General features: G+C 49.1%; 1 protein-coding gene across 1 annotated transcript in view; it reads left to right on the top strand.

Annotated features, from left to right (window-relative positions):
- Positions 1–13,678, top strand: part of DDX46 (DEAD-box helicase 46) — a 669,293-nt gene that overhangs the window by 319,579 nt on the left and 336,036 nt on the right. The window contains exon 14 of the mRNA XM_069199247.1: positions 8,483–8,647. Coding sequence (XP_069055348.1) covers positions 8,483–8,647 — 165 coding nt within the window. The remainder of the gene's footprint in view (positions 1–8,482; positions 8,648–13,678) is intronic.

Below are 13,678 nucleotides of genomic sequence, written 5' to 3'. Positions count from 1 at the left end.
AGGCAAATACTGTTTCTGCACTTGACTATCCAGGGTACATAGTCTGAGCAGTCAAAGGCTCCCTCAGTGAGGAGTTGTCAATGCAGATTAGTGAACACAAACTCACAACTCAAAAGGCGGGCAGCAGCAGCAATGAATCACTGTTCTGCCAAATACGCACTTTTATGAAAAAAGAGAAGTATTTCTTTTCTACTGCATGCCTGACAAAGGAAAAACACAACATTCACCAACAGTTGCACAGTCCTCTCCCAAGGTCGGGGCTCTTGTGTGTCTCTGGCAGTTCCCTGTCCCCTCAGTCTTTCATATTAATGATCGTGGTTATTTCCCATTCCCTATTGGTAACATCCAGGGTTTGTCCCGCCCAATAGAAGTCAGTCTTGAGAGTCCACTACAACTCTGATTTACAGTTAGTAGTGCTCAGGTGCATACATGCTTGATTTATCAGCAACTACCCTCGGGGCTGTCAGGCCTGAAACAGCTCTTACTGGCTCCTGCAGAAGGGAGGAGTCCTGAGTCCTGTAGTGTGCCCTGTCTGTGGACGTTTGTCGCAGCTCCAGTCCACATCGGGTGAATAGGCCGCATGCGGACTCAGGGCTGCACTTGGCTGGCTCAGGTTCTCTCCTTCGTGCTTGCGCTCCTGCAGCTATGAAAGATTTCTTGCAGCTTCTCCTGCGGGGTAGATGTTCACACGCTCCAGATTGAAAAGGGGGAGGGGAGATTGGTACGACAACCATATTCTTAGTCCCACACTTTGGTAATGATGCTCTCATGCCATCCTCACTCATCCAACAGGATCGAATGAGTCGCAACCCTTGTGGCATCCGGTGACCTACGGGTCACCGCCGTTCGCTGTCCACAGGCTCTGGCCCGGTCAGCACAGCAAAGTTATTCATGGCAGCCCCTCCTGACATAAAGGGTTTCCATACTGCTGCCACACACTGATTTAGCCCTTACTGCATGCCAGTTTTAATTGTGGCGACCCCTCCTCGCATACAGGGTCACCGTATCACTACACATAAGGCTTCAGTCTTTACCGAGCGGCAGTCTCTTTACCACGGTGGCCCCTCCTGGCATATAGGGTCACAGCAGCGCTACCGCACAAAGCTACAGCTGTGACTGCGCACCAGTCTTTACCATGGCTATTTTCACAGCAGCCCTGTCCTGGATTATTGGGGTCACTGATTCAGTGCAACACATGGACAGCAACCCGATCAGTGTAACACCTGTTTCCTCGCACTCTGAGTCCACTCAACAAGGCTCTCCACTGGACCCTGCTACCACCAATGCTCTCCTCTTCCTTGCAAGGCACACTGCCCTGTGCCAGCAGTCAGGCACTGGTACTCGAGGCTCCAGAGCAGGTGGTCGTGGATTGCTTGGGTGTTGTCCCCTCACTCAACAAGGGGACTAGCAGACCGAGGTCCCCAGTACTGTTCACAGGCAGAAGTCTTGCAGCGCTTCCCTCCCACGCAGCCCATCTGGTGCTTGGCAGTTGACGTTTTTTAGGGTCTCAGACTCCATTTCTTCTAGTCCATTTCCAGACACCAAATCTGATTTAGATTCTGAGTCTTTGAAGTTTTATGTTGGGGTCTGCGTCTTTTGAAGTGTATATTCCTCTGCTTCTTTTTCCTCTTTGTAGAAAGCTAGCTCTTTATGTAGTGGACTAAAGAGCGGGACACTTTGCAAAGAGTCCAGACAAACCCAAAGGTATCGCACAAATGACATCCCAAATGCTCTCTTTAGTGGTGGTGTGGGCGAGCAGTTAGGCATATCAGAAGGTAATGCTAAGCATGTAAGGCACACACATAGGCAGTAAGTGACACACCCTGTAGGAGAGCACCTTTTTTGACATTGTTAGCCCCCACTTTTTGCTTGGTTTCTGATGTGGCTTTGACTGTTAGTGCACTGAATCCCTGCTAATCAGGTCCCCAGTGCCATATCTTGTTCCCCAAAACTGCACAGTTGTTTTGCACAGTTGGCAAACTCTTTAGATACCACTGTATGTCCCTAGTAAATGGTACCCCTGTTACCTAGTGTCTGGGGTACTAAGGAAGGTGTCTTACCCTCAGGGACCTCTCACCAAACTCACACAAGTGCTGCCATTGCAGGCTGCATGTTTTGGTGCAGGTTAAATTGAAAACCTGTCACAAAAGGATGGATGCACAGTTCCAAAATGGAGGTGATTGACCAGACATAGCAAGGGCAGATCTGCTCATGCATATATGCCCTCACATGTGCCTGGATGCCCCCTGCCTTAGAGGTGACTTACACCTGGCACATGCAGTGATAGTGGACCTGGCACACAGGGGTTTGTGACAGGTCAGGTTTTCAATTTATGTCAAAACAGCAAAAGAGGGTGTAGCAAGTTGGCTCTGTATATACTATCTCAAAGTGAGAGATAGTGTGCACAGAGTCCAAGGGTTCCCCATGGAGGTAAGATAGTGGCAAAATTAGATCATTCTTATGCTCTATTTTTTGGTAGTGTGGTCGAGCAGTAGGCTTATCAGAGGGTAGTGTTAAGCATTTGTTGTACACACACAGGCAATAAATGAGAAACATACACTCAAAGACGTAACTCCAGGCCAATAGTTTTTATATAGAAAAAAAACATTTTTAATTTATTTTAGAACCACAAGATTCAAGATTTGAAGTAAATACATAAAATGCAAGGTACTCCACACAGGTAAATTAGGAACTTTGAATTAGAGCAGTAACATACACGGTTTTAGTGAAAATGGCAATAAGCTATTTTAAAAGTGGACACAGTGCAAAAATCAACAGTTCCTGGGGGAGGTAAGTAATGGTTAGTTTTTCATGTAATTAAGGCACTTACGAGTTCAAGTTCCTGGGCATAGGCAGCCCACCGTTGGGGGTTCAAGGCAACCCCAAAGTCACCGCACCAGCAACACCGGGCCGGTCAGGTGCAGAGGTCAAAGGATGGCCCAAAACACATAGGCGCCTATGAAGAACAGGGGTGATGCGGTTCCGGTCTACCAACAGGTCTTCGGAGGGCAGACCAGGGGGGTTTTGTAGAGCACTGGTGGGGGGACACAAGTAGGCACACAAAACACACCCTCAGCGGCACAGAGGCGGCTGGGTGCAGTGTGTAAAGCAGGGGTCAGGTTTGTAGTAGAAATCAATGGAGGGACCCGGGGGCACTCTAGTGGTGCAGGCAGGGCACAGGGGGACTTCTCGGGCCAGCTACCGACTGGGCTACGCAGAGGGTCAGCTGGGGGTCACTCCTGCACTGAAGTTCAGTTCCTTCTGGTCCTGGGGGCTGTGGATGCAGTGCTTGGTCCAGGCATCGGGTTCCTTGTTACAGGCAGTCGCGGTGAGGGGGAGCCTCTGGATTCTCACTGCATGCGTCGCTGTGAGGGTCCAGTGGGGTCGTCTCTGGTTACTCACGAGGTCTCAGTCACCTGAGAGTCCTCCCTGTAGTGTTGGTTCTCTGGATCTTGAGCCAGGGGTGTCGGGTGCAGAGGGTGAAGTCTCACACTTCCGGCGGGAAGAGTGAGTTCTTTAAAAGTTTGCAAGAGAGTTGCAAAGTTGTTGCTGATTTTGAGCAGTGCCGCTGTTCATGGGAGTTTCTTGGTCCTTCGGGTTCAGGGCAGTCCTCTGAGGCTTCAGAGGTTGCTGGTCCCTGTCGGATGCCTCGCTGTGCAGGTTCTTTGATTCTGGAGACAGGCTGGTAGGGCTGGGGCCAAAGCAGTTGTCGTCTCCATCGTCTCTGCAGGGCTTTCAGGTGAACAGTCCTTCTTGTTGCAGGAATCTGATTTCCTGGGTTCTGGGGTGCCCCTAAATACTAGATTTAGGGGGGTGTTTAGGTCAGGAGGGCCATAGCCAATGGCTGCTGTCCTGGTGGGTGGCTACACCCTCTTTGTGCCTCCTCCGTGAGGGGAGGGGGGCACATCCCTAATCATATTCGGGGAATCCTCCAATCTCAAGATGGAGGATTTCTAAAGGCAGGTGTCACCTCAGCTCAGGACACCTTAGGGGCTGTCCTGACTGGTGGGTGACTCCTCCTTGTTTTTCTCATTATCTCCTCCAGCCTTGCCGCCAAAAGTGGGGGCAGTGGCCGGAGGGGCGGCATCTCCACTAGCTGGGAAGCCCTGGGGTGCTGTAACAAATGGCATGAGCCTTTGAGGCTCACCGCCAGGTGTTACAGTTCCTGCAAGGGGAGGTGAGAAGCACCTCCACCCAGTACAGGCTTTGTTCCTGGCCACAGAGTGACAGTCACTCTCCCCATGTGGCCAGCAACTCGTCTGGTTGTGGCAGGCTGGCAGAAACTGGTCAGCCTAGCACTAGGAGTTGGACTGGTATTCAGGGGGCATCTCTAAGATGCACTCTGGGTGCATTTTACAATAAATTCCACACTGGCATCAGTGTGCATTTATTGTGCTGAGGCGTTTGATACCAAACTTCCCAGATTTCAGTGTAGACATTATGGAACGGTGGAGTTCGTGTTTGACAAACTCCCAGACCATATACTCTCATGGCTACCCTGCACTTACAATGTCTAAGGTTTTGCTTAGATACTGCAGGGGCATAGTGCTCATGCACTGGTGCCCTCACCTGTGGTATAGTGCACCCTGCCTTAGGGCTGTAAGGCCTTCTAGAGGGGTGACTTACCTATGCCACAGGCAGTGTGAGGTGGGCATGGCACTCTGAAGGGAGTGCCATGTCGACTTAGTCATTTTCTCCCCACCAGCACACACAAGCTGTGAGGCAGTGTGCATGTGCTGAGTGAGGGGGTCCCCAGGGTGGCATAAGACATTCTGCAGCCCTTAGAGACCTTCCCTGGCATCAGGGCCCTTGGTACCAGGGGTACCATTTACAAGGGACTTATGAGTGCCAGGGCTGTGGCAATTGTGGGAACAAAGGTACAGTTAAGGGAAAGAACCCTGGTGCTGGGCCTGGTTAGCAAGGCCCCAGCACACTTTCAATCATAACTGGCATCAACAAAAGGCAAAATGTCAGGGGGTAACCATGCCAAGGAGGCATTTCCTTACAGAGGGCTTATATGGTGGGAGATTTTCTAATTGGTCCTGTGCACAGTACTACCCTATAAGACACAAAAGAATGGATGCACAGTTCCACAATGGAGGTGATTGATCTCCACCCTATCCAGGATAAATCAATTGGTTCCTGTCAGTAGCCAAACTCGGGAACAAGAGCTGTCACTCACCATTTGGTGAAATGCTTCATCATCGGGTTTTGCTCCTCGTCAGGCCGGCGATGCAATGCCTGAAGGGCCCCTCGAGGGGGCTCATTGCCGGAGATTTTTTTTGAAATTTTTACCGGTGGTGAATGCAGTAATGTGGGATTGGTGAAATAAACTGTTAAAATTGACTAGAGGGACCATATAATAGAATATTTATTGAGAATGTGGGCCTCTGGTCACTACAAGTTCCCCAGCTACATGATGGCTTTTCTGAATCCGCGGATGTTTGGTATCAAACATCTCAGAATAATAAACCCTCACTGACCCCAGTGATGGATTTATTAAAAAATGCACTCAAAGGGCACCTTAGAGGTGCCCCCTGAAAATCCTTCAAACTACTAGTGTGTTGACTGGACTGACTGGTCCTGACCAGTTCAGCCACCACAGAGGCAGAGCTTCCTAGCCAGAGCCTGCAGCCTGTCTTCACGAGGACCAAATACCCATAGGAACCCATTGGGCACTCGTTACCTTACTGCACCTCTCCACGCGGCCGCCCCAGTGTCACCCGGTGTGACCTGTTGGTGTGGTTCAGATAAGTGTCCCAGTAATAACCTTAACTCCGTGATATTGGCTTTGTAAGTCAGGAGAAGTGTGGCTCAATGGTTAGAGCGGCAGACCCTGAAGCAGAGATCTGGCTCAAGACCAGGGTTCAAGTCCCGCTTCGGCAGGTCTTGGGCTCAATTCCCCTTGACCAGATAATTCTCGCCTCGGTGCCTAATCTAATTCATGGGTCCCACTCTGCAACTCTGGGCAATAGCTTGCTTAATCTCCACAACGGCCCCAACAGCGCTTGGATGCCTGGCTTCACCCTGGGGGTGCTCAGGAGTGGGCGCCTCACAGGGAAAAGCCAGGAGGGGTTCCATAGCAGTATGAGTACAGCGCCTTGAGACCCTAACGGGTGAGTAGTGCGCTATACAAGTGCTAATTTACATTTACATTTACATTGTTAACCCTGTGTTTGCTGAACATTGCTTTCCTCCATAGGATAACATTCAGAGAACACTAAAAATTGCATCATTTCTGAAACTGCACAGTATTTATGGTTAAAAGTCAGCTTACCTGATTATGACGTCCATGGGTTTGAAACACAAAAAAATAATTGTTTTCTAACTTGGTTGCGGATTTATTCTTTGAGTGTGTCATTTATTGCCTCTGTGAGTACAACAAATGCCTAACAGTACCCTCTGATAAGCCTAACTGCTCGCCCACACTACTACAAATAGAGCATTAGTACTGTCTACTTTTGCCTCTGCAGTACCAATTGGGATCTACTGGACTTTCTGCACAGTGCACTTCATTTTAGTGCACTATATAGAGAACCAGCTTCCTACACATACCCTCAATAAAGAAATCCAAAACCAATTTGTAAAAATATCACACACTTTTAGATAAATTTAGATATTAGGATCACCAGATTCAGATGAGTACTTTTCACGTTAGGAATTTTTAGAGTTTTCAAAAGTCAACACCTAAGGCATTTTTCTGTAGCTGCAATTTTAATCTGTGGGAGAGAAAACATAGACAGCAAACAGGTACTTCATAGCAACTTACACGACCAATCTTCTGGACTTAAGGTGAGCACAGGGCAGGGTCCTAGGCCACACCAGCAGGTCACCTTGGGCGGCACTGGGGTGGCCGGGTGCAGTTCATCGTCTGGTGCACGTGTAAGTCTGTGGGGATCAGTCCGTTCACAAAGATGCTGCATGGATCGAAAGAGTCCAGTCCAGGTAAGCCACCAAGGGGGTTCAGTTCTTGTGTTGCTCTGGGATGTAGGGACACCAGTGGTCCTATTCTCCTCTGTCCGGGTGCAGAGGTGGTTTGGACAATCACGTCTACCTTCACTGTGGCAGTCGTGGTAGAGGGGGGTTCTGTAGAAAGAGGCTGCAGACAACATCAGGAAGTCCACAGAGGACAAACTCAAGGTGGGCTTTGTCTCTTGAGGTCCTGGGATCCAAGTTGTCAGCGTTGGCCCACTTCAGCTCGGGCTAGGCCGCTTGGTTGTAGTGGTGAAATCCGATGTTGGGTTTTGGCAGTTCTGGTTCTCACAGTTCTTTCTTAGGTTGCCTACGGATGCAGGGAAACAGCTCCTCTGCTCCAAGGGAGTTGTTCTTGGCGATTTGCGAAGCACTGTCAGCTTTCCCTGTTTCTTTTAGGCTGCAGTGGCAGGACAGGTCAGTTGCTCCTTGAGGGTCAGATGCAGCAGACAGGCTAGCAGGGTTGGTGCCAAGTCCATTGTGCTCCTCGGGTCTCAGGTTCAGCAGGATTTGTGTCCACTCCTTCTTTTATGTCTAGCAAAGGTCTGAGGTCCTGGTATCAGGGGGTCACCTAAATACTCAATTTAGGGGGTGTTAAGGTGATTGAAAGGTAGTAGCCACTGGGCTACTTGCCCTTGGATCAGTACGCCCCCTAGATGGCCACTTCCTTTGACGGAATTCCTTAGACTATATTCACTTCAGGCTGTTCACCCTAGATGTGTGTCCAGCCTTCAAGTAAATAGGAGATAAAAGTGTGCAGGTGTATGTATCTGAAGCCAGGGGAGTTCCCTAACGTGTAGTGTGATGTGGGCTCAACATGGAAGATTTATGGACTAGTCTGGCTGCATTGCTTTTGATGGTCTACAGTCTTTTTGTGAGCTGGTTGGTATTCTCTGTGTACAGGGTGTTTCCATAGTCTAGTTTGCTGATGATGAGGACTTGGGCAATCGTTTTTCTTGTGTAATCTGGTAGCCACTTTTGAAGCAGGAGGAGACCACTATATTGACTTGGGTGGTCATATCAGGAAAGTTGTCCATGATAATTCAGAGGTTTCTCGCTTGCAAACAGAGTGTGGGGGTGAGATCTGTGGGTTCACCAGGCAGAGTCCTATGGCAAGTCGTTCTTCTTGAAGACTAGCACCTCAGTCTTGTCAGAGTTCAATTTGAGGCAGCTGGATTTCATCCAGGTGGCCACTTCACTTTGGTCTGTATTGTCATAGGTTAGTTTTAAAGGAATGGTCCAATTTAAGAAGTTGGTGCACTAATTGTGCAGGTTGGAGATTCATTTCCAGTCTTAAATTATTTTAAGTATACAATTCAAGATTCTGTGAGGGGAATTTTTTTTTTTTTCATGTAGAATTGTAACAATTTAAGAAAAGAATACTTCTCGGAAATGTACAATTAAAACAGTAGTTGATAAAAATAAAAAAATAAACCTAGTGATTAATGGATGAAATATTAAAAAGATTTGTATCTTTGCAGTGTTAATTGATTCTGATATTTTTCAACAGGTTATGCGAATTGTAGACAATATCAGGCCAGACCGCCAAACAGTCATGTTCTCTGCAACCTTTCCCAGAGCTATGGAAGCTTTAGCTCGGCGAATCTTAAATAAACCTATTGAGGTGCTTGTTGGAGGAAGGAGTGTTGTTTGCTCTGATGTTGTTCAAGAAGTGGTAAGTTAAACAGCATACACATAAAACCCCGTTTGTATTGTAATTGCAGAACTTTTCGCAATCTAGATTTTTAGAGTTCGCAAAAGATTACAGTGCGTTTTTCTGTACCTGCAGTGTTAATCTGTGGGAGATAAAACATACACAGCAAACAGTTACTTCACAGCAACGTAGAGGATCAATCTTCTGGACTTAGTGTGTGGTAGGGTCCTAGGCCACACCAGCAGGTCACCTCAGGGGACACTGGGGCGACTGGATGCAGTGGTGCAGTTCAGCGTTGGCTACCCTTTGTAAGTCAGTGGGGATTGGTCCGGTCACATAGATGCTGCAGGGGGAACAGAGGGTCCATTCCAGGTGAACCACCAAGAGGATCCAGGTTTTGTAATGCTTGGGAACTAGGGACACCAGTAGCTCTTTTCTGTTTGCTCTGGGGCACCTGGGTGAAGAGGTCTCTTGGACTGTCTGCATTCCGTCACCGGTCGCAATAGAAGGGGCCTGCAGAAAGAGACTGTAGGCATGGACTGGGAGTCAATTCCGACCAAACCAACAAGTTGTCTCAGGTTTCACAAGTCTCTGGGACGTGGGTGTGAGAAAGTACCCTCTTTTTGGAATGGTTACCCCCACTTTTTGCCAGTTGCTAGTACGTTTTGACTGTTGGCACTGGGATCCTGCTAACCAGGACCCCAGCGACTGTGCTCTCTCCCTTTAAATGCGGTTGCTTGGACCACAGACATCCCACGTTTGGCATACTGGTGCCTCCTTATAAGTCCCTGGTATATGGTACTGGGGTACCCAGGGCACTGGGGCACCAGGGGTTCCCTATGGGCTGTAGCATGTATTATGCCACCCATGGGTGCCCATGTAAAATGTGCCATTGCAGCCTGCGTGAAAAGGTGCATGCACCCTTTCATTATAGGTCACTGCTCCAGGTCACCATAAGTCACCCTTATGGCAGGCCCTCCTAGTCCAGAGGGCAGGGTGCAAGTACCTATGTGTGAGGGCACCCATGCATGAACAGAGGTGCCCCCACGAACTCCAGCTCCATTTTTTGGGACTTCGTGAATGCAGGGAAGCCCTTTTACCCGTGTACTGGACATAGGTCACTACCTATGTCCAGCTGCATAATGGTAACTCCGAACCCGAGCATGTTTGGTATCAGACATGTCGGAATCATACCCCAGTAACATTGCCAGTATTTGTTGTATGATTCCATGCACTCTGGGGGCTCCTTAGAGGATTCCCAGCTTTGCCCATACCAGTCTGCAAGGTTTTCCCGGGCAGCCCGCATGCATCCTACAGACAGGTTTCTGCCCCACTGCTGCTTGACCAGCTCACGCCCAGGAAGGCAGTACAAAGGATTTCCTTTGGGAGAGGGAGGCAACACCCTCGCCTTTGAAAATAGGTGTTACATGGCTTGGGAGGGGTAGCCTCCCCAAGCCACTGGTATGCTTTGAAGGGCACATTTAGTGCCCTCCTTGCATTAACCGGCTTGCACCAGTACAGGGACCCAGGTCCCTGCACTGGCATGAAACTGGACAATGGAAAGATGAGTAACCACTCCCCTGTCCATTATCACCCCAGGGGTGATGCCCAGAGCTCCTCCAGATGGCCACTTGATTCTGCCGTCTTGAATCCATGGTGGGGAGATGCCCCTGGGAGCATCTGACTGGCCAGGTTAGGCAGGTGATGTCACAGCCCCCTCCTGATAGGTGGCCACCCTGCTAGGTGACTAGTTCCCTCTTTAGGGCTATTTAGGGTCTGCCTCTTGGGGGGGTCCTCGGATTCGACATGCAAGATTCCTCCAGGACTCCTCTGCAACGTTTACTTCCACTTCTGTCCACTGGAACTGCAACTGGACTTCACAGGAACCTACAATCTGCAGCTCCAGTGACGACTTCGCCCTGCATCAATGTTTCTCCGGCTCCTTCCAGCAACTGCAATATTCCCCCGCCTGTGCTTCCACTGAGGGCGGCAAGTCATTAGTCTGCCCCAAGAAGTAATCTCCCTTGGAGTGAAGGGGTCACTCCCCTGCATCCGCAGGCATCAACTTCAACAATGACAGGCCACGTGAATCCTCTCTCCTACAACTCTGCGTGAAACCTGCAACACAGGTGGTAGTCCGGACTGGTCCCCTTGGTACCCTCTACCAGCTGTCCAACATGGGAGGTGGTGAGTCTTTGCTTCGCCTTGGAGGATGGTACTCCTGTGCACCCCTGCAACTCTTGCAGCTACCACAGCTTGTTGACTCTTTTTCCAAGGGATCTTCAGGCTCCGTGTATCCCCAGCCTCCAGCTCTCTTCCGATACAAAGCACAGTCTCCTGCCTGCTGCTCTAGTTATGTGGGACTCCTCTCCAGGTGTGCTGAGTGGGCCTCACTGCGACTCCGGTGCCTGTTGCCTGTGACTACACCTCACTAATAGGAAATGCCTGGACCTCGTATAAGGTGATAATACCATAGGTATTCACCACACACTAGGTCAGCTTCCTACACCTTTAAATAGCTTTTAGGTTCAGCTTCCCATTGGGAGCAGATAGAGATTTGGAGTTTGGAAGCTCTGTACTCACGATTTAAAATTACATCTTGTGGTGGTTTGTAGATTGTCTGTTTGAAAATGCAACTTTTAGACAGTGGGGATTTTTCTTGCTTAACCATTCTGTGCTCTTTCTGTGCCCCATCCTGCCTGTGGAATCCATGTCTGGGTCAGACTGACATTTGTGCTGTTTTGGAATTCCCTCTAGACAATGACTCAAAGGGGGCTGGGGAGTGTCCTGAATATCCTCATGAGACTCCTGGCCTGGAGTGGGGAGGGAGGAGCTGACACCTGTGCCTGAAATGGCTGTACCTGTCCTCACACAATGCATTCTCCAACCCCCTGGAGTGTGTCTGGGTCCAGGCCTGGGCAAGGTAGGATCTTGTGAACAACAGAAACTTTCCTTTGAAGTTTGCCTTCTTCAAATGCAGAAATGAGTATCAGTAGTGGATCCAAAACCCCAGACTTTTAGTACACTTCTGGATCAAGAGGAACCTCTGCTAAGGAAAAGAGCTGAAGAGCTGGGGGAGGAGTAATGCCCTTTTGCTGTGTTGTTTTGCTGAATTGGCCTGCAGTTGCTGCTTCTGCTTTAAAGAGGATTAAGGCTGAACTTTGCTGCGTATCCTGCTTGTGAAGTTTCTCCAAGGGCTTCAAGTAGAGCTTGCCTCCTGTTGGAAGTCTCAGGGATATCAAAGACTTCAGATTCATCTGCCTACAGCACAGGGAACTGTGTGTTTTGTGCTGAAAGAGAAGAAAAACCACCACAACACCGTCAATAACGCTGCTGCCTTCACCGTGGCCTGAGGACACCAATCCTGAGGTACCTAAAGCACCGTCCCGTCCCGCACTGCAGTCCCGGTCTACCGACACCAGCAAATTCGACTCCAGCATCGTCACAGAACCCCCGTCTGCGCGTCGTACTGCCACCTTTGTCCTTCCGATGGCAGCGTTTCAGCACCAACAACGATGCTGTCTGCACCGCGACCTAGAGACACAGCACGACGCACCGCCACACTTACTACTGCAGCCCTGGTCTTACTGACGCTGCAGGGCATTTAGAGTGTCCTGGGAATGTATTGTCTTTAATGGAAAAGGTGTTTTGGTGTATTATTTTCCTGTTTCCAGTGGATGTCAGTGGCATTCTTCAGGAATGTAAAGTCTATGTAAGTCAATTGAAAAACAAGGGTGACATGTCTGTTAGCCTCCTCTTGATGTCAGTGTATCAAATTCCTTCAGCCTTCTGTGTTTACAACCAGCAAAAGCATGGCCGCCCACAGAGAGGTTTCTGAAGTCATATTAGTCTTGGCAAGATGGCACGGTCGATAATCCAACAGATTCTAGTAAGTCAGGTTGCTACTGTTAGAACAAGCAGTATTGTTCTCCTAGTTTTAAGACCTAGTGGGGTAGTTTCTGGTGGAGGGCAGGTCAGGTAGTGGCTTGATCATATTAACAGTACTACATGGCAGCATCAGCACCTAAGTAACCGAACAGTGCCCAGTAACTCCTTTAATATTGAGTCGGTCCAGTCTCACCCCATGAGATACACTCTCCTACCATCTCCACCGTCTGCATCATTGTAGGAAGTTGGCTCTGTATGTGCTATTTCAAAGTAAGGAATAGCATGCACAGAGTCCAAGGGTTCCCCTTAGAGGTAAAATAGTGGTAAAAATAGATAATACTAATGCTCTATTTTGTGGTAGTGTGGTCGAGCAGTAGGCTTATCCAAGGAGTAGTGTTAAGCATTTGTTGTACATACACCTAGACAATAAATGAGGTACACACACTCAGAGACAAATCCAGCCAATAGGTTTTGTTATAGAAAAATATATTTTCTTAGTTTATTTTAAGAACCACAGGTTCAAATTTAACATGTAATATCTTGTTTGAAAGGTATTGCAGGTAAGTACATTAGGAACTTTGAATCATTTCAATTGCATGTATACTTTTCAAGTTATTGACAAATAGCTACTTTAAAAGTGGACACTTAGTGCAATTTTCACAGTTCCTGGGGGAGGTAAGTTTTTGTTAGTTTTACCAGGTAAGTAAGACACTTACAGGGTTCAGTTCTTGGTCCAAGGTAGCCCACCGGTGGGGGTTCAGAGCAACCCCAAAGTCACCACACCAGCAGCTCAGGGCCGGTCGGGTGCAGAGTTCAAAGTGGTGCCCAAAACGCATAGGCTAGAATGGAGAGAAGGGGGTGCCCCGGTTCCGGTCTGCTTGCAGGTAAGTACCCGCGTCTTCGGAGGGCAGACCAGGGGGGTTTTGTAGGGCACCGGGGGGGACACAAGCCCACACAGAAATTTCACCCTCAGCAGCGCGGGGGCGGCCGGGTGCAGTGTAGAAACAAGCGTCGGGTTTGCAATGTTAGTCTATGAGAGATCAACGGATCTCTTCAGCGCTGCAGGCAGGCAAGGGGGGGCTTCCTCGGGGAAACCTCTACTTGGGCAAGGGAGAGGGACTCCTGGGGGTCACTTCTCCAGTGAAAGTCCGGTCCTTCAGGTCC

The sequence above is a fragment of the Pleurodeles waltl genome, chromosome 7, assembly GCF_031143425.1.
Source record: "Pleurodeles waltl isolate 20211129_DDA chromosome 7, aPleWal1.hap1.20221129, whole genome shotgun sequence".
NCBI lineage: Eukaryota > Metazoa > Chordata > Amphibia > Caudata > Salamandridae > Pleurodeles > Pleurodeles waltl.
This window is presented reverse-complemented; position numbering and strand designations above follow the sequence as displayed.